This window comes from Myotis daubentonii, chromosome 2 (genome assembly GCF_963259705.1).
Source record: "Myotis daubentonii chromosome 2, mMyoDau2.1, whole genome shotgun sequence".
NCBI lineage: Eukaryota > Metazoa > Chordata > Mammalia > Chiroptera > Vespertilionidae > Myotis > Myotis daubentonii.
Window position 1 is genome coordinate 79,654,335 of NC_081841.1, and position 24,633 is coordinate 79,678,967.

The 24,633-nt window shown below is 38.1% G+C and overlaps 1 protein-coding gene across 7 annotated transcripts in view; it reads right to left on the reverse strand.

Annotated features, from left to right (window-relative positions):
- The window catches only part of PPFIA2 (PTPRF interacting protein alpha 2), a 462,495-nt gene that overhangs the window by 50,128 nt on the left and 387,734 nt on the right, over positions 1-24,633 (reverse strand). For all 7 annotated transcript variants that reach the window (XM_059683716.1, XM_059683713.1, XM_059683711.1 and 4 more), the window contains 5 exons: positions 24,242-24,479; positions 21,542-21,571; positions 19,318-19,448; positions 16,716-16,870; positions 6,000-6,093 (listed from right to left, as the gene is read on the reverse strand). In XM_059683716.1, the coding sequence (XP_059539699.1) occupies positions 6,000-6,093; positions 16,716-16,870; positions 19,318-19,448; positions 21,542-21,571; positions 24,242-24,479 (648 nt within the window). The remainder of the gene's footprint in view (positions 1-5,999; positions 6,094-16,715; positions 16,871-19,317; positions 19,449-21,541; positions 21,572-24,241; positions 24,480-24,633) is intronic.

Below are 24,633 nucleotides of genomic sequence, written 5' to 3' on the forward strand. Positions count from 1 at the left end.
TCCATTCTTTCTATATGTTATTTTCTTTCCTAAATAGATAAAATATATAGAGAGAGCACTTGGTTCCCTTAGATTTATTTTTCCTAAGACAATGCATCTGAGCCTTTAGCCTTCGGGTGTTACTATTTTTTAGGTTCCAGGGAATTCTTACAACTGTCCTTGTTTGGAACCAGGCAGGACCATCCATGATCAGATGGCAAGGCCATGATTGTTCTAGGTTTGTGCAGGTACAGAAGACACATTCCCAGAGTTCCAACTAGGAAGTCGGGACACATTTTCTGAGAGAGAAATATTGAGAACCTTGTGTTTAGGTTCTGAAAAATTCTACACTATTAGATCCTTTTGAGTCAGTTGCCCAGGAGTGTTCCCCTATAGCCATGTCTGTAACTAAATGAACCCTTGACTATAGCCAACTGAGCCAAGTGCAAATATCTTTTGTTAATTGGGCCAATCAGATGCTTCGCCTACGAATTTATAAATGTGAAATAGAAGATATGAATATTGACAACACTCTAGAGAAATATTTCATACTTTGTTATTGTTAAAATTTTGAAGTTGTCCTGATTCTGTTGTTTCTGCAATCTCTGAGATCTCTAATACCCTACCAGAGAATTCCTCTTTTTGCTTAATCTCACAAGATTTAGTTCCTCTACCATGCTTAAAAAAATAGATATTTGTGGGGCAAGCGAAGACACTTACCTTCCATATATACAGCATTACTTAGATGGGAAAATGTATTCAAAGCCTCCAAACATGTCTTACAAATTAACGTCTGAAGCACAACCTGTTTTTAAATTTAACTTGGCATATAGGGCCTTAATAAATATTTATTAAGTGAAAGACTGTTGTGAAATTTCTGTGATACCTTTATGAATATTTGCAGTGACATTTGTTTTGCTTAGAGATAGCTAATCTCGGAGCCTTCCAAATACCAAAGATTAAAAGTGCAGAGTCTCGAAACACATTAATGATTATGCATTGAAGGAGACCCTTAGGATTGCAATGGAAATAAATTAACTAAATCTACAGAGCTTCACTTTTATGTCTTTGAAGCTCTAACATAAAGATTCATTGATAGTGATTAACTGTGACTGCCATGCTCCAAGGATATACTCTTCTCTGAGGATGCTCCTGATAGCTGGGTTGGAATGTTAATTTTGTTTTAATGATGTTGAAAAATTGATTTAAAATATAAACCCATTTTTATTTAGCAGTGATATCCATTCAGGAGAACATAGCAAGTAAAACATATATTAATATATTATCTATATTATAACTAAATATTGAAAATGATAAATTAGTCAATATATTAATATTCATTTGATATCTGTATATGAATTCATCTCAAGATACAGATTTCAGCATGAATATATGTTTTAGTAAAAAACTGTACAGTGTTAAAATCTATGGGAAAATGATAGCAAATAAAAAATTGATATAATATGTTCAGAATTTATATTTCTGGAGATAACTAACCATCCACTGGATATACATGAATTTTAATGTGTTCACTGCCTGTCAAGGACTGTCCTGAGTGCTAGGCAGGTGCAATGGTACTGAAACAGACAACTTCATCTTCAATGCCATAGTATCTGTAAAAATTAGTTTCTTGGAAATAAAGTTGAATCTAGAAATAAAAGTCATTTAGGTCAATATGTGTAAGATAGTCCAGTCTAACAAATCTTCAGATTAAAAGTATAAAGTAGAAAATGAAACATAAAAAACATTTGATTATAAACATACTTATAACATTTCTGAACCTCAAAAATAAAGAGAAAAATCTTAAACTTTCAGAGAGAGAGAGAGAATGTGTATAAAGAAACCCTACATGTTAAATATGAAAGAATGACAAGCAATTGACAGTGGGCAAAACTGGAAGCAGGAAGAGTAATACTTTCAAAGTTTTGAGGGAAAATTATTTTAAATCAATAGTTTTACAGTTTGGGCAATTATCAACTAATTTCAGATGTATAATATATTTTCAGAACTCTAAGTATTTAGGGAGTTTGCCACACACCCTATCATCACATTCCCAGAGAGGTGATATGGGTAATTGGCAGTTAAATATATTCCAGGAGAGAACAGTAAGGTAAGAAATCTGGTGAGACATTAATACAGACACATTTGACATTGGTATTTCAGAAAGTTCTTCTTCAGGCAAAGATGCTAATGATGTAACGTTTCATCTCCTTCCTTGTGAGTTTATGGTGCTTGATTCCAGATTAACGTATTGACGGGCTCGGGATATTGTAGATGCTATTCCGAAGGAGGCGTGGGGCCACACTTGTGCATTTTGGAAGCCTGTGACTCTTTCTGTGTCAGGTAAGTTTATCAAATTTGGGGATTCCGTTTTAGAAAACCCTCTTTTCCCCCATATACTTAAGTCATGTTCTAACAGCTCTGTTAGCAATAAAGCTGGCATTGTGGTGTCTAATTGTCCGACTCTTTTGTCTAGCATCAAATAGATTCTAAACTTTAGTCAAAGAGCAGAGCTTCCATTTTCTGAGTCCTAAAATACCACATCTATATTCTAAGTGAAATTCAGGGGTTCATGCAGTCAAAGAACATTCAGAAATTGAGGATTTTGATGTGCCAGACCGTGTAAGGTTTTGGCCCTACAGTAGGGCCTATTATGTCATGCAGTTATTTTTTGTAGCTGTGGTTGACCAGCTTGAACAAGTAACTTTAGGTGTTAGCCTAAAACATTGCTGGAGAGCTAAGAAAGGGAAACACATTCTTGAAGATCGGGTGATAGGTATACAAGGAAAGAGGACAAGTTCTTAGGTCCAGTTGTTTGTAATGTGAGCCTCAGAAATAGAGATGTTTAGTTTGTATTAAATCAGGAAAGTGCTTGTAGTCCAATTAAATCAAACAGAAGTTGATGGACAAGATCTCAGAAAATAGTGACCCTCCAGAGGGACTTGACATCAAGAAAATTGTTAGAAATCATATTTTTAATACCGAGATCTATAATAAGAATAATAAGTGACTAAATTCTTAAAGATTAGGAGCTATACCATGTGGGCTACAGAAAAATAAGACAAATTTTAAGGGTGAAGGCCAGAAAAATTAATGTAAAGTACTCAAAGCTGTACTGTCAGTTTGACACAATTATTATTGGTATTAGCAGCACTCTACACAAACCTGCTGGAAAAAATTAAGGAATTTAAGTTTTAAAGGAAAGTATAGCAGAAATAAGGCATAGTAAATGTGAACTTTAAGAATAATAATAGATTGACTTAGGCTAGGTTAGATGTTCTGATGAAAGAATAGCACCTGCATGATCATACCCAGCTCAGAAAGGTGAAGGTTGATAAGATGGTTTTGAATAGTGGGTGCTTTAGCAGATCCAGTATTGTTGATTTTCTATTTCTCATCATAGGACAATAGCTAGAAACATAAGAAAAACAAATGCCTGTACCAGGAAGAAAAGTTAAACTATAATAAAGTAGGAACACAGATCTAGTAAGCTATTCTAAGTCTTGTGTGCTCAGTTTGCTGGATTTTAAATGTACCTCAAATTAGACTTTTCTTTTGGGACTGGCAACATTACAAATTTCTGAACTTTGGAAAAATTCAGAATGTCTTGAATATTACTCTATGAACGTATGGTTTTTAAAAATGTGCCATAACTAACATCTTTAGAGAAAATTATTCCCAAATTAAGAATCACAGATTGTCCATTTTAAGTACCTGGTGTCTTAGGAAAGTTAAAAATAAAAATTTTCTCCAGGTCTGCCAATTCCTTTATAAAATTTTAAATACTTTAGAAAAATTAAGAATAATTTATCTTGTCTATCTTATATAACTCATCACATGAAAACACTTCACCCTTTAGTAACCCAGAAACCACAGTATAATGTCATGCAAGTCCTGAATAAGTGTTAGCACTATATATACATCTCACACATCCTTGTTATATATTTATGGTCAGAGGGTTCTTACTATGGGATAAACAATAATAAAAGAAATACTCTCTTCCATTAATTAACTTCATTGGATTCACTTTAATCCAAGTACTATTATTCTATAGAAAATAATTAACTAATAAATGTTAGTTTGTATTATATTAAATAATGCTTTTCATATTATTCTTATATTAGTGACAAGTATTCTATTTTATATATTTTAAAATCATATTTTGCCTAAACATATTGCAAAATAAACTCAAAAGTCAAGCATAGTAATATTTTCAAACCCAATCCAGAACTAAAATCAGTTTCTGCCTATGAGGTTATGTAGGATTAGAAAAATAATTCCATAACATTGATATCTAATCAATCCAACCGTATGTAAAGTTAATAATAGCTAATAATAATAAATATTTTATGATCATTGTATAATTGGGATATTCAACTTTAGCAGCTATCAAAAGAGACATTTAATTTTGTCCCATAAAAAACAATGAACTATGTAATGTATGCCTCAATATCAGTCTTGTATGCAATATGAAAGGTGGCCAGGTTGCCATTGTATGTAAATATTTCATTGAGGGAAAAATAAAAAATAATTTTTTAAAAAATATACCTTCATTGATTTCAGAGAGGAAGAGAGATATAGAAACATCAATGATGAGAGGGAATCATTGATTGGCTGCCTCCTGCACGTTGGACCGAGCCCACAACCCAGGCATGTGCCCTTGACTGGAATCAAACCTGGGACCCTTAGGTCCACAGACCACTGCTCTATCCACTGAGCAAAACTGGTTAGGGCAAAAAATGACTTTTAAGAGAAGTGAACCAAGTCTATTAGCCAGACTGGGTTTTGACTCTTCTTATTCCTTTAGATGTAAAGTAATTTTCAGAAAATAAACTTAAAAATCCTTTAGACTTGAAATAAATTTTAAAGAATCTATCAAAGAAGATTTTTAATTTCTCTCTCAATATATAGCCATAAAATTGAATATAACAATCCTTGATAGGAATAAATAAAATTAAGAGATTTCAAGCAAATTATGGTAATGTTTAAATATACATTTTGAGAGATAATTAAAGAAAATATTTGCTAGTATGGAATGCTAATGAACATTTCATTGTATATTAAAAATATGTTTTCAATGTTACTTTTACTTTTTGCACAGTATTTCTACTGAATTTGGATGAATACCTAATTTTTATAAGTAGAAAATTAATGAAACAACTTAGCTAGTGAATTGTTCTGCAACTTGTAAGTACATATTTCCTCCTTATTAATAAACATCTGCAATGCAAGTGAGCTGGCAACATATGAAGTAAGCTGATTAGTCTGAATGCTATAACCATGAGAGCATCTATGTTAGAATCTCTGTTACACTGATGATGAATAGAGCCATGAACAGTTGCGGAGTAATCAGCCAATAGATTCTGGAATAAAGAGAAATTCTTTAGCTTTTAAAAATATATTCTAAAGGTGCTATTTCCTCACTGAAAATGTTATTATGTATTCAAAAAATGTTATTTATGGATCCACTTGCTTTCCAATAGCTGGTGGGACTCAAAATTTGCAAATTCTGGAAGATATTTAATGTTCCATATTATATGTGAATGAAAAGATATACTATCAGTTTCCTGACAGATGTACAACAATCTGCTGCAAGTCTAAAATTAGTTTATATTCAATCATTCGGAGGAATTTCTCCTTTTAAATATTCCATTTTAAGAGGAGATACTTTGTCATGAGAAGAAACACAAAGATGAATGGCATACTCTCTCCTTGTATCATACTAATACAGCACAGCACCGAATGTCACATCAAACAGACTATTACATTATTTGTAAGGCTGTATTTAAAGATTTTAATATACTTGTGTTTTGAAATAACTATATTTAGAGAAATGTTATTTCAAACTCTAGCCTATTAGAACAAGGAAACTCGAGCACTGAATAGTTTTAGGAAATACCAGGACATTATCCACCTCAGTCGGTTGTTTTCTTCCAACTAGTCTCTTTTTAAATTCCCTATAAGCAATGAAAAGTGTAAATTAGAGTTTAAAAAGGGAGGGGAAAAATCTCCAAACCTACTTTTTCTTCAGTCTTCTATCCTTCTCGGCTTGAGTTCCAAGTTTGCCTAACCCCAGGGACTCCTGCGCCGCAGCTTCAGTCTCCATGAAGCCTCCTGTGAAGAAGGAACTATTCACATTAGGTTAAACATATTGTGTCAATTCTGCAATTAAGCTCTTAAAAATGTATTTGAGCAACTGTTTACTACGACATTTTCTCCTCAGCCCCCCCCACACTTTTTGAGTGTGTTTATATTTCCAAACGAACATGCATAAACATACACTGAGAGAATGAAAAAAAATAGTACCTACTGTTAGACTATGGTACTTCAGCAGCATAAAACATGTGGCCTAAACACTGATAAACACATGAATATATAATTTGAAAATCTCGTCATCCCTTTTTCTACTTTTTTTAAAATAAAAAATAAGAGCAAATATTTGTGGAGTATTGAGTTTTTCAACAGTTAAAACTTTTAAAAGACTTCTTATATAATTGGGTTAATTGATAGTCCCGTGAGTAGAAACTCAGGTGTATGTCTTCAATTCCAAGACAAGAGAATGGAGAGGCATTCCCTGATTTCTCAAAGCTTTTCATTTCTAGCTTCTGGAATCTTTTTTTGCTCACCTGCATGATCCCTATACCCAGTATAAACTTTACTTCCAGAATTTCATACGTTCTGGCAGGTTTTGTTTTGTAAATCTTATAATACCTGGAAAAACTTCTAAGTCTATTTTCAAAAAGACCCTTGAAAAGATTCTTTTTATCCAGTAAATAAAAAAAAATATTTGGTTAGTGGCAATTTTATTGGCTTTGGAGTATATAAAATATATGCAACCTTGGAATGAAAGGAGAAAGGAAAAAAATATGGAAAGCATCAAGCACAGAATTACACAATTTCCAATATAATTATTTAATTCAGAATCCCTAAAAATGTAATTAATTCATACAGAATTTGTTACAATAAAAAATGATAACTTAATCCTGGGCTCTGTTTTCTCTTTAATATTTATTCTGTGTGAAAAATCTAAAAATGCTATGCTAAGCGAAATAAGCCAGTTGGAGAAAGATAAATATCACATGATCTCACTCATATGTGGGATATAATGATCAACATAGTTTGATGAACAAAAATAGACAAATGGCAGGGGAGGGGGGTGGTTAGAGAGCAACCAAAGGACTTGTATGCATGCATATTAGCATAACCAATGGACACAGACACTAGGGCTGTGGGGGCTTGCCCAGGGTGAGAATGGTTGGGGGCAGTCAATTGGGGAGAAAGGAGACATATGTATATATATATACACATATTAGAGGCCTGGTGCACGAAATTCTTGTGCAGGTATGGTCTCAAGGCCTGGCCTGCGATCAGGGCCATCTTCCCCAGCTGCCCGCAGCCGGCCTTGCCCCCCTGCCACCACCCAGCCCTGGTTCCGCATTTGCCATTGGTGATCAGTGCCTGACAGTGGGGGAAAGATATCCAGAAGTAAGCTATTCCTGCCCTCTTGCCAGCCCCACCCCTGCAGAGGGTGGCCATCAGGCGGTCAAAGCCTGTCAGCCTGGAAAAGGGACCAAGAGGTGGTCAGTGCACCTCATAGTGACTGGTCCAGTGGTCGTTCTGGTGGTTCTGCTTTTAGGGTCAATTTGCATAATACCAATTTGTTATATAGGATAGAGGCCTGGTGCATGGGTGGGGTCCGGCTGGCATGTCCTGAAGGGGGCCTCAGATCAGGTTGGTTGGTCCTCACTGGGGGTTGGGACCGGCCTGGGTGAGGGGCCTGGCACAGTTTGCAGGCCAGCCATGCCCTCGTTTGGGGTCAGGGGTTCCTGCTGGGGCAGGGTCAGCCTGGGTGAGGGGCCTGGAATGGTTTGCAGGCCACACCCCCATCTTTGTTAGGAAGGACATCCAGAACACGTCCAGTCTAATTTGCATATTACCCTTTATTAGTATACTAGAGGCCCGGTGCACAAAATTTGTGCATGAGGGGGATGGTGGTCCCTCAGCCCGGCCTGCACCCTCTCCAATCCGGGACCCCTTGGGGGATGTCCAACTGCCGGTTTAGGCCTGATCCCCCAACAGCCCTCCCCTGCTGGCCTGGTCGCCTCCAATGGCCCTCCCCTGCCAGCCTGGTTGTCCTCAACTGCCCTCCCCTGCTGGCCTGATCTTGTACCCAACTGCCCTCCCCTGCTGGCCTGGTTGCCCCCAATGGCCCTCCCCTGCCAGCCTGATCTCACCCCCAACTGCTCTCCCCTGCCAGACTGATCACCCCTAACTGCCTCTGCCTCAGCCCCCACCATCATGCCTTTGTGTGGAAGGAAGTCAGACATCCGGAAGATGGCCAGTCGACCTGGTCTAATTAGCATATTATCCTTTTATTAGTATATATATATATATATATATATATATATATATATCCTATCTAATAAAAGAGAAACATGGTAATTGGCGTACGACCGATACCCTTTTCATTGGCTAATCAGCGAGATATGCAAATTAACTGTCAGCCAAGATGGCGGCCGGCAGCCAGGCAGCTTGAAACTAACATGAGGCTTGCTTGCTTCAGTGAGGGAGGAAACCAACCTTCCCCGCCTGCCGCTGCAGGCCTCTGAGCGGGCAGTTTAAGAAACATTGTAACAAATACCGCCCAACTTCAGCCAGCAGATTGGCAACATTGTAAGCAAAGGCCAGAAACCTACTTTCAGCTGGAGGCCGAAGAGCTGGAGCCAAGCCTCAAGGTAAAGCTGGCCCAGAATAAAAAAAAAAAAAAAAAAAAAAAGGAAAAAAGGAGCATTTGGGAGTTCAGTCACCCCCAGCCTGAAAACAGCCCTCAGCCCCTCACCCAGACTGGCCAGGCACCCCAGTGGGGACCCCCACCCTGATCCAGGACACCCTTCAGGGCAAACCAGCCAGCCCCACCCATGAACCAGGCCTCTACCCTATATAGTAAAAGGGTAATATGCCTCCCAGCACCAGGATCAGCGGAGCCATGAGGCCTCCCGGCACTGGAATCAGCGTGACAGGGGGCAGCACCCAAACCCCCTGATCGCCCTGCGGCTCTGTGTGTGACAGGGGGCGGGGCCACAACCTCCCTATCCACCCTGCTCTGTGCCTGATAGGGGGGAGCTCCCCCCCCACACGGGCCCTGCTCTGTGTGTGACAGGGTAGAGCCATAACCTCCCCATCAGCCCTGCCCTGAGTGTGAGAGTGGCGGTGCCCCAACCCCCTGATCCGCCCTGCTCTGTGGGTGATAGAGGGCAGCACCCCAACCCCCTGATGGGCCCTGCTCTGTGAGTGACAGGGGGTTGCTCCACAACCTCCCCATCGACCCTGCTTTGAGTGTGACAGGGGGCGGCGCCCCAACTCCCCAATCGGCCCTGCTCTGAGCCCGACCAGGGGCTGCACCTAGGGATTGGGCCTGCCCTCTGCCACCCGGGAGCAGGCCTAAGCCAGCAGGGCGTTATCTCCCGAGGGGTCCCAGACTGCGAGAGGGCACAGGCCTGGCTGAGGGACCCCCCCCCCCCCCCCGAGTGCACAAATTTTTGTGCACCGGGCCTCTAGTATATATATATATATATGATTTAGACTCCAATTAAGCTCAATATTAGGTACAAAGATTTAAGTTAATATTAACTCTTACAAAGACTACACAAAAATGTTACCAATATGTCAGTAAATAAGAACTATTAGAGACAAATTTATTCCATGATTGTAATGAACATTTCCTTACTTAACATTTGCAGGTCTTAACCAGAGACAAATTTTGTTGTTGCTGTTTTTTATAATTTATTTTAGCGAATAATTTATAATACTTGATACTATTAATTTTGGAATACTGATATAATAAGTTACTCTCATAGCCTAGTAACTCTGCTACTGAATGCTATAAGAAACTTCTATTTGATTGAAAACACATTTATTGCTATTTAGATCTTATGCAGAGCTTCACAGTTTGGGGACCAAAATTTATTTTACTCAAATATGAATATGTGCAGTTAATACTTAAACACTTTTTTTATTATGAGAGATTTTCATTTTTTGGTATCATTGGTAAAGTTGTCCCAAACCTAACTAAGGCACTCTTGGGGATCATCTTGAATCATGAGATTTTTCCATTATGCACAGTGAATGAATATTTTCATTTTATTTCTCTAATTGGTATACTTGCCTTACTGTACATCCATAAATTATTATTCACAATCTGCAATTAGCAATAAAATTCTACTCTTTAAATGTAAATTATTAATTCATTTTTAAAGTTACAAATTTTTCACAGTACACATGGGGGAGATAAGTGTGAGTGTAAATATTCACTTATGTTGGTGGAAAGAGGGTGCTACATGTTTAGATGTCACCATGACTGCAAAGTACAGCTGATATTCATTAAATAGGGGACAAAGATTCTAAACATTGATGAGTAGAGAATACTTTAGCTTGCCCTTCTGAAAATGACAAGAGTGCCCTTGATGAGAAACACTGGCTTGTGGGTGACTTTTTCCTCTAGAAAATTCATTAGGAATGTGGAGAGAACAACATTAACTCCACCCATCTCATGGCATAGGGTATTTAGTCATAAAAGGCTTGAATCTCGTGATTCAGTGGATACTCAGATAACAAAGTGTGTATCACCTTGTCTGTGGTTTAGTAGTTGCACATACAAAAGCCCAAGTCAAAATCCTTGAAGTTTTCTGGGCTATTTTTCACTCAGGTATACTTTTGCAAGGCCCTTGAGGACTTGGAATTGTTAGAGAATTGTCTTGGAATTGTTCTAGAGTGTGAGGGGCCCAATTCAATTTTTTTCCAGCCCATTTTCTATATAAACACTTTGAGTAACCCCAAATCAGTGCAGCAACAATTTAGTGGTTCAATCTTATATAATATTATTCTGGCCAGCAGAAGTGAATGTTTCACTTCCGAGGGCACCCTCCTGGAACCAGGGGAGATCATTGGTCCAGAACAACTGCATAGTGCAAAAGTCTCTGGGCTCAGCAGGACATCTTGTCAACCCCAGGCACGGGGTAGAGAAGTAGAGAGCACCGTGATGGGGAGAAACAGGGACCCTGGTCCACATGGTTTAGTTACATTAGATGATACTGGTCCTAAGGTCTGAGACACAACGGAAACTTGCAATGCTCCCAGCAATTGGATCCACTCAGGTCTAGATTTTCACTGAAAGTTCCCTGCCCAGCGAGCAATCCCAGTCCAGCCTCTCCTAGGCACCAGAGGGAAGCTCTTAGAGAATTTCAACAAAGGTGCTGCAAAGTGTGAGACTGCCTAAGGCCCAGGCTGAGGAATTCAAGGAAAGACCCTCCTATGCCCAGATCTATGAGTAATACTAGATGGTGATATTTGTTCATTTGGATGGTGAAGGAAAATATCTCTATGTTGCCTGGGCCTTAGACTCCATTCAAAATAATTTATTTCATCATGGCCCTTGAGGTAAAAGTCCGGAGAAATCTCTGGCTCAATTCTGCCATTTAAGGTTTCTGCCTCTCCATTTTTTCCAGCGGAAGTACCTGTATTAAAAGGGTGGGCGGGGGGCGGGGGGAGGGGGGAGGGGGGGCTCTTACTACAGACATTAAGACTATAAACTGCTGCTGGTCAGTTGCTTCATCTTTCTTTTATTGGACCTCTCTTCATTAGTTTGTATTTACACTTGAATTGATAAATGGTTACTTAATTGTTGCCATGTCTGTTAGCTCTCTGGAGGAGGCATCTAGGCAGCGCCAGGCTCATAGAGAATGTGTAAAAAATGTTCACAGTTGAAGCTAAATACTGATTTCTTTAAAAAAAGAAAAAAAAAAAAAAAAGGCCCTTTCACCATGCAGAGAATGAGTCATCTCTAACTGGTACTTTGTGAAGTTTACATTATATCTGTTGCTTCCACAGCACCTAGGAATAATCTAATTTTTATTTTTTATTTTTTGGAAAAGGCGAGCACAGCCACCCAAGTTTTATGTGTAGAAAGGTGCTTGCTAAATAATGCTGGTGCAATCTTGAGTCTGTTTTTGTCATGATGACATCATTTTCTTTATTATGCTGATTATAGCAGGTCAATGAGTTCAGACAATTCTAATACAATCTGGCAGATGGCTATAAATGAAAGGGATATGCAATTTAGTAGGCAAAATCCCTCTGAAATGTATTACTTTTCATATGCATTTAAAGGATATTTGTAAAAGTAGTTTAAAAATCAATAATATATCCATTTTATATGTCTTTAATTGGGGATTCTGCCTGTTCAAAATTAATATATTTTCCTCTTTTATTTTCAAACTAGAGGCCTGGTGCACAAAATTCATGCACAGGAGGGGGGGTCCCTCAGCCCAGCCAGCACCCTCTCTAACCTGGGATCCCACGGGGGATGTCCGACTGCAGGTTTAGGCCCAATCCCTGGATCTGGCCTAAACTGGCAGTTGGACATGCCTCTCACAATCTGGGACTGCTGGCTCCTAACTACTCACCTGCCTGCCTGCCTGATCACCCCTAACCACCTTTGCCTGCCTGCCTGATCACCCCTTACTGCTTCCCTGCCTGCCTGATCACCCCTAACCACCTCTGCCTTGGCCCCACACCTGGGACCCAGGATTCCCTCCTCTAGCTGGCCACAGGCACCTGGGACCCCAGCCGGCTTTGCCTGGGCTGGCAGCAGCCACAGGGGACCATGGATGGGAGGCTTCTCCCTCTCCCGGGCCACAGCAGCAGCCACTGGCGCCCCAGAGACTGCTGGCAGGCGGCTTTGCCTGGGCATGGATTTGTCAGGAAGGACATCCAGATGGTTGTCCGGAAGACATATTAGCATATTACTAATTAGCATATTACCCTTTTATTAATATAGATTATAAAAGAAAGTTTATTTAGAAAATTACAGAGATCTTAGAAGTGAGCCAGCAGGTTCAGGAATCAAGTTACAGAAGCCAAAGAAAGGCCTCTGGAGCATAGGAGAGACAAAGGCAAAGGCAAGGAGCCTGGGGGAGGGAGAGAGGGAAGGGAAAGGCATGGTCGTGCTCTCCTGAGGGACAGTGTTCCTTTTACTCATTTTTCTCAGCTTTGCTATATTGGCTTCTACTTATCCAATCCTCCATTCTTGAAGATCTTTTTGTTCTTGACTATGGTTCCTTCTCTTGCAATGTCTGCCAATGGCCTCTTGTCTTTATCCTCACTGTTCACTAACATCAGCTAGGCTGGTCATGTGTGTTCGGTTCTTTTTTTCTTTGTAGTCATTATTATTAGTGCTCTCTGCAGACCTGGGAGAACTGTGTTTCCCAGGAAGTAAACCAATGAATGTTAAGATCCTACGGAGCAGATGATTCCCCCAGAAGCAATAAATGCTTTCACACTCTACCTTGTCTTCACATGATATCACCATTTTCATAAGCTTCCGGTTAACTGCCTCTTCGCAAGGCACTTGATTTCTCTAACCCCTAGCCTCTGCTTGGATACTTGACCCTGGAATTTAGATCATTTAATTTGTGTGCGTGGCTCTGCTTCAAGTAGTTGCCTTTTGAGCTCGGCATTTCCAATCTCTCCACAGTTAAGTAACTTTATCTTTAGCCCAACCATTTCCTTTGCTTGATAATTTGGTTTCCCATTCTTGACCCCAACCAATAACCCACTTCCTGACTAGTTCTTTTCTAGCACACTCCCCTTAGAGTTTTTTCTTTCATGTCACTTCAGTACCCTTTCTCAGGCATCAGTTCTATTTGAAACTCTAGCCGTACACCTTTTCAATTCCGTAGAAAAATTTCACTCAGATTTTCCTAGCAGAATCAAATGTATCTAGGGAGAGAAAATTGATAATCTGAACTGCTTTCTTACATTATGTCTGTATCTTTAATTAAAAAATTTTACTGTATTCTATGATGCCTTTCTTACTGTTTCCTTGAATTACTTTTTAATTTTTATGCACTTATGTGCAATATCCTCAAAAAGTTATAAACTTTATGAAATAGTCATGTTTTCAATTTTATTAAGTTGCCAAACTTGTTCCACGGGACTAGGAGCTCAGTGAGGTATTTTTTTATTAAAACAGTTCCAAGAGTATATTGTCTGGAGCACTAGGCTAGGTAGTGAGAGCTGGGAACTGGTACCCTTAACCATTATTAAACTCGTCTGTTTTTACATACTATAGAATGTGGACCACTACATGATCTTAGATATTGTCTAACTCTGAAGTCTATAATTTTAAAAATACACATGCATTTTATAGTAAACAATTGATAGCATATATTTTGTAAAAAAAAAAAAAAAAAGGTTGTTTGACATCGGCTTAAATGTTAGAGTGTCATAGATTCAGTATTACTAGATTTGAAGTAGATTTTAGAAGTCATCCAGTCCAACTATCTTTCCGATGCTTGGATCCCCTCGACAACACATTTTCCTAGTATTTACCCAGCTTTTGCTTTATACTTTACCTAGTTTTCAGTAACAAAGAAGGCCTTACCTCAAAAGCCAGCTCTTTGGATATAATTCTGACACTTCTTTCTTACATTGAGATGAAGATAATCTTTGATTAACACTTTAGTTCTAGCTTTGTACCCTCATTTAACAATGAAAAAGCCAACAGCTCTTCCACATAAGAGCTCTTCAAATATTTGCAATCAGCCATACCTTTGGGCCAGCAAGAAGAATAAACATACCCATCTATGTGTCTATTTCTCACAAGTTCAATCCTGTACATGAGCTTAAATACTCCCCCCTAACCTTCCTCTAAGGCAGTGGTCGGCAAACCGTGGCTCGCGAGCCACATGTGGCTCTTTGGCCCCTTGAGTGTGGCTCTTCCACAAAATACCACGTGCGGGCACACACATACAGTGCAATTGAAACTTCGTGACCCATGCGCAGAAGTTGGTTTTCATCCTGGGCGAGTCTATTTTGAAGAAGTGGCGTTAGAAGAAGTGGGGGGTGTCGGTCAGATGTTTTTTAGCAAAGGCCAGCTTAGGAGTACCCTAATTAAGTTAATAACAATGTACCTACCTATATAGTTTAAGTTTAAATAATTTGGCTCTCAAAAGAAATTTCAATCATTGTGCTGTTGATATTTGGCTCTGTTGACTAATGAATTTGCCAACCACTGCTCTAAGGTTATGCTATGCCTCTAAAAGTGTAAGTAAACAGAAATAGATACTATTCCTTGTCTGTTATCTTACCACAGTGGAGTAGAATAGAAAAGTCTTCTTTTGTCCGAATGCTATGTCAGTCAATGTGGCCTACCTTTATTGACTAATATATTGACTTTAGAGTCACATGAAATATCTGAATTTTTCTTAGAAAAATGTTTAGAATCGAATATTTATGAGCCTCCATATTTTACATTTTAGACAGTGCTTAGGAATAAGTCTATTTCTTAAAATTTGTGATTCATAACCATATTAGTAATCCATAAATCAGATATCTGTGTTGTTGAAAGGTTATGTCCAAGCAATTAGGGGATATGCTGAACAAGAAGCTTAAGAGAGTCATAACCAAGCCATGAGAAACCTTGAGCTAGGTGGCATCACTCTATTGATTGGCACTATTACAGCAGTGTTACTCAACCAATTATAACTGCCACATAATTTTTCCATCATCCACACCCCATTTTGACATCTTGTCCACTACCTTTCCTGTTCTGTTACAGAACAACTTTGTCAATGAAACAAACAAGCTTCGTTTGACATGGCTATTTTTAACACAGCTTAATTTGTTTTGTTTCAAGATAGGTTAATGCTTTCTGATAAAATTAAAAATCAAGCCAGTCAGGATTCTAATTACTGATGCATAATCATGGATCTTGGGTTTCAGAACCCCTGTTTGTAGCTGTTTGGATAGGACAAACATAGGACATAGCAGGCAAACATTCTTGGGCCAAAAACATGCTGAATAGTTTTTTTTTAATATATTTTATTGATTTTTTACAGAGAGGAAGGGAAAGAGATAGAGAGTTAGAAACATCAATGAGAGAGAAACATCGATCAGCTGCCTCCTGCACATCTCCTACTGGGGATATGCCCGCAACCCAGGTACATGCCCTTGACGGGAATCGAACCTGGGACCTTTCAGTCCGCAGGCCGACGCTCTATCCACTGAGCCAAACCGGTTTCGGCATTTTGTTTTGTTTTAAATGAAAGGCTGTTTATTTGTATGTATGGGGGGTTTCCATGTACGTATTGCCTTTGCTAGTAATACATCTGTAAAAATACATTATATGTAGTATACTAAACGTGTCCCTCCATGGTTAGGGGCTATCAGTGTAGTCACATTGACTAATCTACCACATCTGAAGTTTACCTTATTAACCTAGATTTTCAAATTGTTATATAAGGCAAATAGCACCCCTTTACAAATATTCTTCTCTATGAATTACTAAGAATTCCTTCCTTGTCATTTATTGTTCCTGATGGAACCAAGTGAACATTTTCATAGTTTTATTTTGACAATTTTATTCCTCCATACCATCTAGCATAACTACTCTCAGCTTAATTTGTATTTCTCTTCCCTATGAGATAAACTCTTCAACTAACAGTTCCCAATCTTAGGACATGATTCAAAATTTTGACTTGGTTCTTGGACATTATCATTCCTCAACCACATTGCTTTCCATGCCATCCTTTCTTATCTTCCATTTTCATTGGTAGGAAAAAGAAAAAAAAGAGAAAACTGAGAAATAAAATGAAAAAACAACAACAAAAATAAAACCAGATGGACACTCAGAAGTGGCTGAAGCGAGAAGCAGTGGAAAGTCAAACACGCATACTTACGGAGCTGCCCCAGCCGAGCTTTCTCTTTTTTACCAAACAAACGTCCTATCGAAGACTTGATTCCCTTCTTCTTGGGGGCCTTGTGAAGGGAGTCTTGGCTGCTGTTGGCACTGCCAAGCCCAAAACTGTCTGGCTCCAGGGAGGCAGCCAAACTACTGCAAACCACAAAGGAGGGCAAGGGCTCATTTTAATGCAACATCCACAAGGTACGTACAGAAGACTTGCTTCCTTTATAAAGGTATGAAAGGAGGAACAGGTAGGCTTCTGGAGTTTTCTCCCTTTCCGCTCACCTTTCCTTTTAGTCAAACTGAAGTTTGGTTTCACATCCTTGGGTACCTGAGCCTCCAAATTTTCTCTAAAAAATTTATTTTTGTTCCAAATGATCTTCTCCCTTATTTTTTGTACAACCTCAAGCTAATCAGTAAACATAGGTGGCTTTATTAACTACATGTTAAATGACCTTTTATTATTTAGCACTGGACCCTTTACCTATTTTTTTCTCTGAGTGCTTTTAAAATCTTAAACCTAATAACCTATGATAAGAAATTTAGATAAAACTAATAATGAAGTCTAGTGGATGGTTTCATTGGATTTTCATCTAGCATTCTTTCTCTCAGTTTTGGAACCCAATTCACTCAATTTAAAATCATCTGGTTGGGATTCAGAAGTAACAAATCATATACCCTAGTGATCATTGTATACTTTTTCTTGTAATCCCTAAGGTATTCTTTGATGTACATGATAAACTGAAATGACTTTCAAGCAGTTGGTCTAGGTTCCATTCCTGGTCAGTGTACTTGACACTGTATTAATAGGAGAGGTTCAATAGATATTGCCCTCATTCTTTTTTTTTCTACAGCTATTCAATTGACAATGACATAATAAATTATTTAACATTACTTACTCATTTTAATAATTTGAGTCCACATTCCCTAAACTCAAAAACTACTGCTTTTCTTATGTGACAATATAATTCATTTTTTTTGGACAGTGAAAGAAGTACCTATTTTGAAGCACTAGAAATTAAAAATAAGCACAGCAGAAATAGTGCTTACCAGAACAAAAAGCTCTGTTTTCAAAAATATTTGTTGTAAAACCCATAGTATTTAGAAGGCAAATTCTTACTTCAAGTATTAATCATTGTTATGTTCAGTTATATCAATTATGTATCTAGATATGCTGCAATTGATGACAGAAAAAGGACACACAGTTAAGATTAAATTGCATGCTTAGATTTATTTATGTCATTAATTATTATATAGATCTTCTAATTTTTTAGGTAGATGGAAAGGACAATATGAAATGTCATTATGACAGGTGGTATATTTCCTGATATTACCCTATCTTTTCCTTAAATATTTTGTAAATGTGTGTGTGTGTGTGTGTGTTCCTTTCTAAGAACTTTCTGCCTGAGTAGCAGCAGCACCCAAAGAGGGGTGTGCCTCATCTGCTAAAGGGAAATGAGGCACCATCATGGACTTTTCAGACCTTAATTACTCTTACACTCCAAGCCAAATGTATAACCTGCCTTGATGGGAGCGGAATATGCCACGTTGGGATGTACCACTTTGGCCTGGGGATTATTTAAAGCTGAAGACAGCCAGAGTCCAGCACTCCCAAGAGAAGCTTTATACCTCCCCCTTAACTACCCCAAAGAAGTTAGGTCAGGGGCCTGGACCAGGAAGAGAGCTATTAAGAGATAAAACTTTTTATATCCGAAAGACTTATCTGCGTAGCATGGAGAGCATTTACTTACCAAACCTAAGATCTCATTTTCTATGAATTGTCTTCCTCCTTTTTAAAGCTCCAGACCCTTAACCCCTTCTTCTTGCTCAGGATAGTATGTAAGCCTCAGTATAAGACCGACTGCCAGGAAATCTCCTAATTTTATGAGGCTCCCATATGAGTGAAATATGTTGTTTTTTCCTGTTAATCTGTCTAATGTCAATTTAATTTAGAGCAGCCAAAAATCTATAAGGAAAGAGGTAGAAAGTTTTCTGGCCCTACATCCTAGAATCCCTGTAGTTTTTGTTACTATTCCTATTAAGTTCTTCATCTAGCCTGATTCTATTTCAAAAGAAAATATACACAAAAAATAGAAGAGCTTTTCTTTTTTTTTCTTCTATTAAATTTATTGGGGTGACATTTGTCAACATGATCATATAAGTTTCAGGTGTGGGTTTCTATGTTACAATATCTGTGTGCCCACAACCCAAAGTCAAATCTTCTCCTGTCACCATATATTAGGACCCCCTTCTCCCCACATCCCCTTCCTTCTGGCAACCACCACACTGCTGTTTGTGTTCACTAGTTTCAGTTTTATATCCCACATTTGAGAGAGAAGAGCTATTCTTATAAGTATTGGCTAATAACAGGACCACAAATGTAAAGTCAATTTTAAAACCAAAAATTTGATCTCAGGATGAAAATTTGTTCTTTTCACAAATATTGTGAAAATTGTGATATTGTTTCTATTTATTTCACAAGTTGAAATAAAATATGTTATATAAAATTTTAAGCAGTCTATTTGACCACACTGAAAGGAAGAGGAATGTTTTCAGGAGGAGCGCGGGCACTGCGTCCTGTGCTGGGAGAGTCATACCTTCTGGCCTCATTGTGGTAGGAAGAAGGGAGGGTGTGAGTCATCCTGATGGTCCTAGGGGTCGGGGGAGGGGAAGTTTCACATTTAATTGTTGCTTTATCCTCCCGACCATCTTCTTCCACCACTGCAATCTACAAGTAAAAACAATATATTCAGATGAACTCTTTTTAGATTTCAATTGAAACGAATAGAAATGGAGAATCATCAAGGCAAGGCTATCTGAGGAAATCTAACATAAAAACAATCCAAAAAACTTGGGGCATATAGGTTTTACATATATAAATTCACATTATTAAAGAGTGTTAATGTAATAACTCTTTAAAAGTGTAGTAGATACTCCAGTTAAAGTAAATATGGACCTGCTACAAAAAATATTTAAGAGTAAATAAATACCAAAGATCAATATGCAGGTGTTATAGTCACAATTAGCTAGTCAATATTAATAACAGGAAAGGAGCAAAGGGGAGACCAAACATTATAAGCATGGTCACCTGGGAAGCTTCACCAGGAAGCTGCAACTTCACACTCCCCAGGGAACCACCTGTCCATTCCCTGCAGTTCACTGGAGAAAGGGACCCAACAAAAGGGGAGATGGGTGCTTGTGCAGTGAAGTCAGTGTGACATAGCTTGCCTGCCTATCTAACCTGAGAAAAATAATTGGCTAGGAGGTGGAGGCACTGCAAGCACACGACATTCTGAAGGGTTAATTGACTAAGCTCCCAGTTATAATCCTCTCTCTGTTGTCCTCTTGCCAGCTCTTGAGCTCTCTTGCTAGGTGACCCACACTCACCTGTGTGCTAGCCTGCCATGTGTCCTTAAGCAGCAACATGGCCCATGGCCATGTGGACCCCACATCCAATGGAATGCAGCTGGGAACACAAGCTAAGTTAGCCAGATCCCAGACTGGACTGTGCTTTAATATGGAGCAGAAACTCTGGGCCGTGGCTTTAATCCTAGCCCCATTGAGAACAAGATTGGATTTTTTCCATGGAAGAGAGAAAAATGGAATCTTGGAAACCTAGATGCTTTAATTCCACAGAAATAAACGTCACTCATCCTCCATGCAAGTCTCAGGAAATTCCTTTCCTTTTGACATTGAGAGAATTCCATTTCCACTGGCAACAGCAGGCGGGGACACAGAGGGCAGCCCGTCGACAACACAGGGGCTATGAAAAAGCTATTTTGGAATCTATTTTAATATACCAGAATATAAATAATTTACTAAAATTAGAGCAAATTTACTAAAAATGCATAGTCAGGTTAGCATAACATGGACATCTATTCAGTGGGGGATTTTTGAAGTGAGAACACATGTTGTCAAAATATAACCTTATTGCCTACTTCAATATTATGCTCTTGATTTCATTCTGAACAGGAAAGCAGTGTGTTAACTATATTTGCATACTTTCTATATTCTTGATGCTCTGGCGCCTGGGGCCATCCTGAGCCAGGAGAGACTGCCTCTCCCAGGGCCAGCTAAATCCTCGAATGAGCAAACCACTTCCCCGGAGTGGGCCTCCCGCATGAAAATCAATCAATCCAGATCTGGATCCCATACCGTCTTACCTTTCTGCTCTTACACTCCAGGAACCAATATTCCTCGGCCGTAATCATCCAGGTTAGGCATTAAACAACTAGAGACAGCCCCCCTCCCTAGAGCCCACCAAAATGATTCAAAACAGCCAATCCTAACCCTACTTGCCTTACCTCGCCTTGTTTATCCCACAGAAACCAGAATAAAGTCTCCTGCCCATGCTTTCCCACTCTCTCCGTCTCCTGAACATACTGGCTTCCCTGTGGCCCTACATCCCCGGGTGAGCCCATCCTCTTAGAAAATTTAACAAGTTATCTTTTCATTGCAGTTGTTTCCTGACCTGTTGGCCTCACTATACCTGAATAATAGTGAAACCTACATTTACTCTTGTTCTAGTAGAGATAGTAAACTAGATAATTTTTGTACCAGCAGTGCTCCAAATCTTCTGTAGAAAATCAGGATACTTAGTCCCCATAATCTAATCATTGACCCAAAAGAGCACGAAAGAAAATTTTTTGTTTTAAAACATTTACTCTTATGGTCATATTTAAAGAATTCAATAATGCTTAAATACTTTTGATATTTCTTTTTTATGTTACTACAGTATTTAAACTACAGGGAATATAATTTTAAAGCTCTCATAGGAAAAAAATATTTAACTCGTAGTCATATAAAAGATATTTACAGTACCTTTCTCCGGTGTTTCCTTAGATCACTTGGCTGTGATTGGCAGCAATAAAAGCAACATAAAACACAACTAGTTAATGATTATCACTTAACCATGTTACAAATTTAAATAGTATCTATAATTTGACTTTGTTTTTTTATTCCATTTTTTCCTAGATAAGTGTGTTTACATTTACTTGTTACAATCATTATAAGAGCACTCCTCTTGGGAGTCACTTTAGAGAGGGAACTTCCTGGGTGGCATGGGTGGGGCATGTCACCTGTGCACAGGCATCAGATAGGAGACAGGGGCCCTAGGAAGCATAAAGCACAAATAGAGCGAGCTAGCCAGAAATAAAAATGGAACTAAATCCTCCCCGTAAAATATAAATGGCCATGAAAAGGTTGTGCATAAACACATATTCAATGCATATATATGGAGTTTACAAACACTGCCTTTTGCCCCAGCTGTGCAGAGCCTTGCGCCTCCTTTGGGCAGGTGGGCTGTTCCTGGGGGATCTCAATCTTCCTGGACTCTAACGCATCCCCCAGTCCCAAGCACCACAAGCTCAGCCCTCAGTATAACATGTTTCTGGAGCTGCTATTTTCTTGTCAACACTCTTTTACAGAATATTTGATAAAGCTAATTCTTTATGATTCCATATGAACCTTAGTCACTTAATATCTTTATTGCTTTTTGTTATGAAAATAGAATAATTTTTGTTAAACTATTCCATATACTTTACATTTTAGTTGTTATTAGAAAATGGGTAGGTTTACCCCATCCAGTGTTCTAATTAGATATTGCTAACATGTCACTTATGCTTATGTATTCGTTGTGAGGTAAAAGTGGATACGCTAATAAAAATAAATGCAACAAAACAATAAACATGATTGCAAAACATATAAACATAGACAACCCAAACAATTACAATGTCTTTGCAATCTATATTTTCTGTCCCTAAAATTTCTAATTTTTTTTGAATATTCAAATATAAATTATACCCAACAATATTATTTTTCCTCCATTATTTTCTACATGTGAAAGAAAATCTGTTTCACTATTGTTATTTGATGACAATGTTTCATTAGGTAGTAAAGATTTTCTGGATTTCATTTCTTGTTTATCTGGGTCAGATATTCAACATTTTAAATACTTGTTAACCCTCAGAAAATGTCCTAAGTAATTTTAAGCACTGAAATTATAGTGTGATAATGTTCATTTACCACTGATTTACTTATAAATGACTATGCAAGAAAATTCCTCAGAGCACTAGTACCCTTGTCACACAAATGCCACATTTAAATATTAAAAATATTTTATCATATTACTATAAAAATAATAACACTGTCAAGGGTTATAATGCTAGTGTTCATGAAAATACTTAAAAATTCAAAACACTATGTTGTAAAAATGTAAGTAAATAATAGTAATACAGAAACAACCAGTTTCCTTGCCTTGAATGCTGAATAAATTATTCTCTATGGACCAAGATTCTTACTTAGCTGTAGTTAACAAGTAGGTCATCAATATGTAGCATGTACTAAACAGGCAGAAACTAAGCCAGAGACAATATCATTTTAGTTAATAAAATCAGAGGGATGTCTAGATTTCTAAAATAAGTAGATCATAATGTAGCTCAGTTATTGCCTTAGTATATCTTAGTGCATTTGCTAAAAAGTTTGCTCTGTATCTGGTTGGAGTTGTTTCTGATTAGTTGTTCTTTTTCTGAGTGGCTATTGTCTGTGTGTCTATTTTTAATATTAAGTATGGAAGTCAGCAGAGACTAGAGGACTCACTGGCTTAATGTCTTAAAGAGATAAATGTTTCCTTTTTTTAAAAAAAATTCACCATTTCTCTTATATAGATTTTATTGCATGGAAGGCCCATAACTACAAAGTTTGCTGTGGGCAATATTGCCTCACCATATAAATAGTTTTCTCTTTAAGTTCTCAATTGCATAATCAAAGAAAGAGATACCTACATTTATATGCATAACAGGAATTTCATCAAGGTAAAATAAAAACTTAAACATCAATTATTTATAAGGTAATTTTTATCTATATAATTCACTAGCCATATCACAAATGATTGCAACATATTTATTTTAAAATGTCATTAGAAAGTGAATAAAACATCTTGGCAATATATTACACACACACACACACACACACACACACAGCCACTGTGAACTTTTATAGACCTTCACAACCTTCTTACCAGAAACGCAATATACATTTCAGATTTTTCTGTAGTATGCTTAATTTATCCTCCATTTGTTACGTTTGTGCTGGATTTTATGGTGTATCAACTATTATTTTACCTATTTGCCTTTTAATTAACCTCTTCCATTTACTTATTATATAACCTAGGGAAAGTTACACCTATGTAGATTACATTTTACTATGTTGTAAAAATGTAAGTAAATAATAGTAGTACGGAAACAACCAGTTTCCTTGCCTTGAATGCTGAATAAATTATTCTCTATGGACCAAGATTCTTACTTAGCTGTAGTTAACAAGTAGGTCATCAATATGTAGCATGTACTAAACAGCCATCTCATAATGGGATTAATAACTGTACCTACCACATAGGTTGTTGTAAAAAGAAGAAATAATAAAATACACAGAAAGCCCTTAGACTAGAGGAAACACCCAATCAGTATCAACTAATGTATCATGAATCCTAGTGGCAGCAAAGGGTCTCTGGACGCATCAGCATACCAGTGTCATGACTCCCATCCGATCCATTTCCCTGGCAGGACTTCGCGGTGTGAGCTTTGGCGTTGAATGTCCACTGGGGGGCGATGAGCTGGCCAGTGAAGAAGCGGTAACGGAGGCAGTGATGGAGGTCCCTGGGTGGACTCGCGCTAAATTCAGGCCTTCCAGGCTCACACTCGCTACTCTATTCTCAATTTCTTCAGCACGTAACTCTGTAGATTCTTTTTCTTCCTGAATTAGCCTGAAAGGTACAGTTTAATTTTGATCCATTATATGCTCTGATAATGCTAATAAGTCAATAAAAATTCTGTGAATATTTTATATCAAATCTAGTAGTTCCATATTTTTTTTCTCTAGGGAATATAACTTTCATTAAATTCAAGAGACTTCCTGGC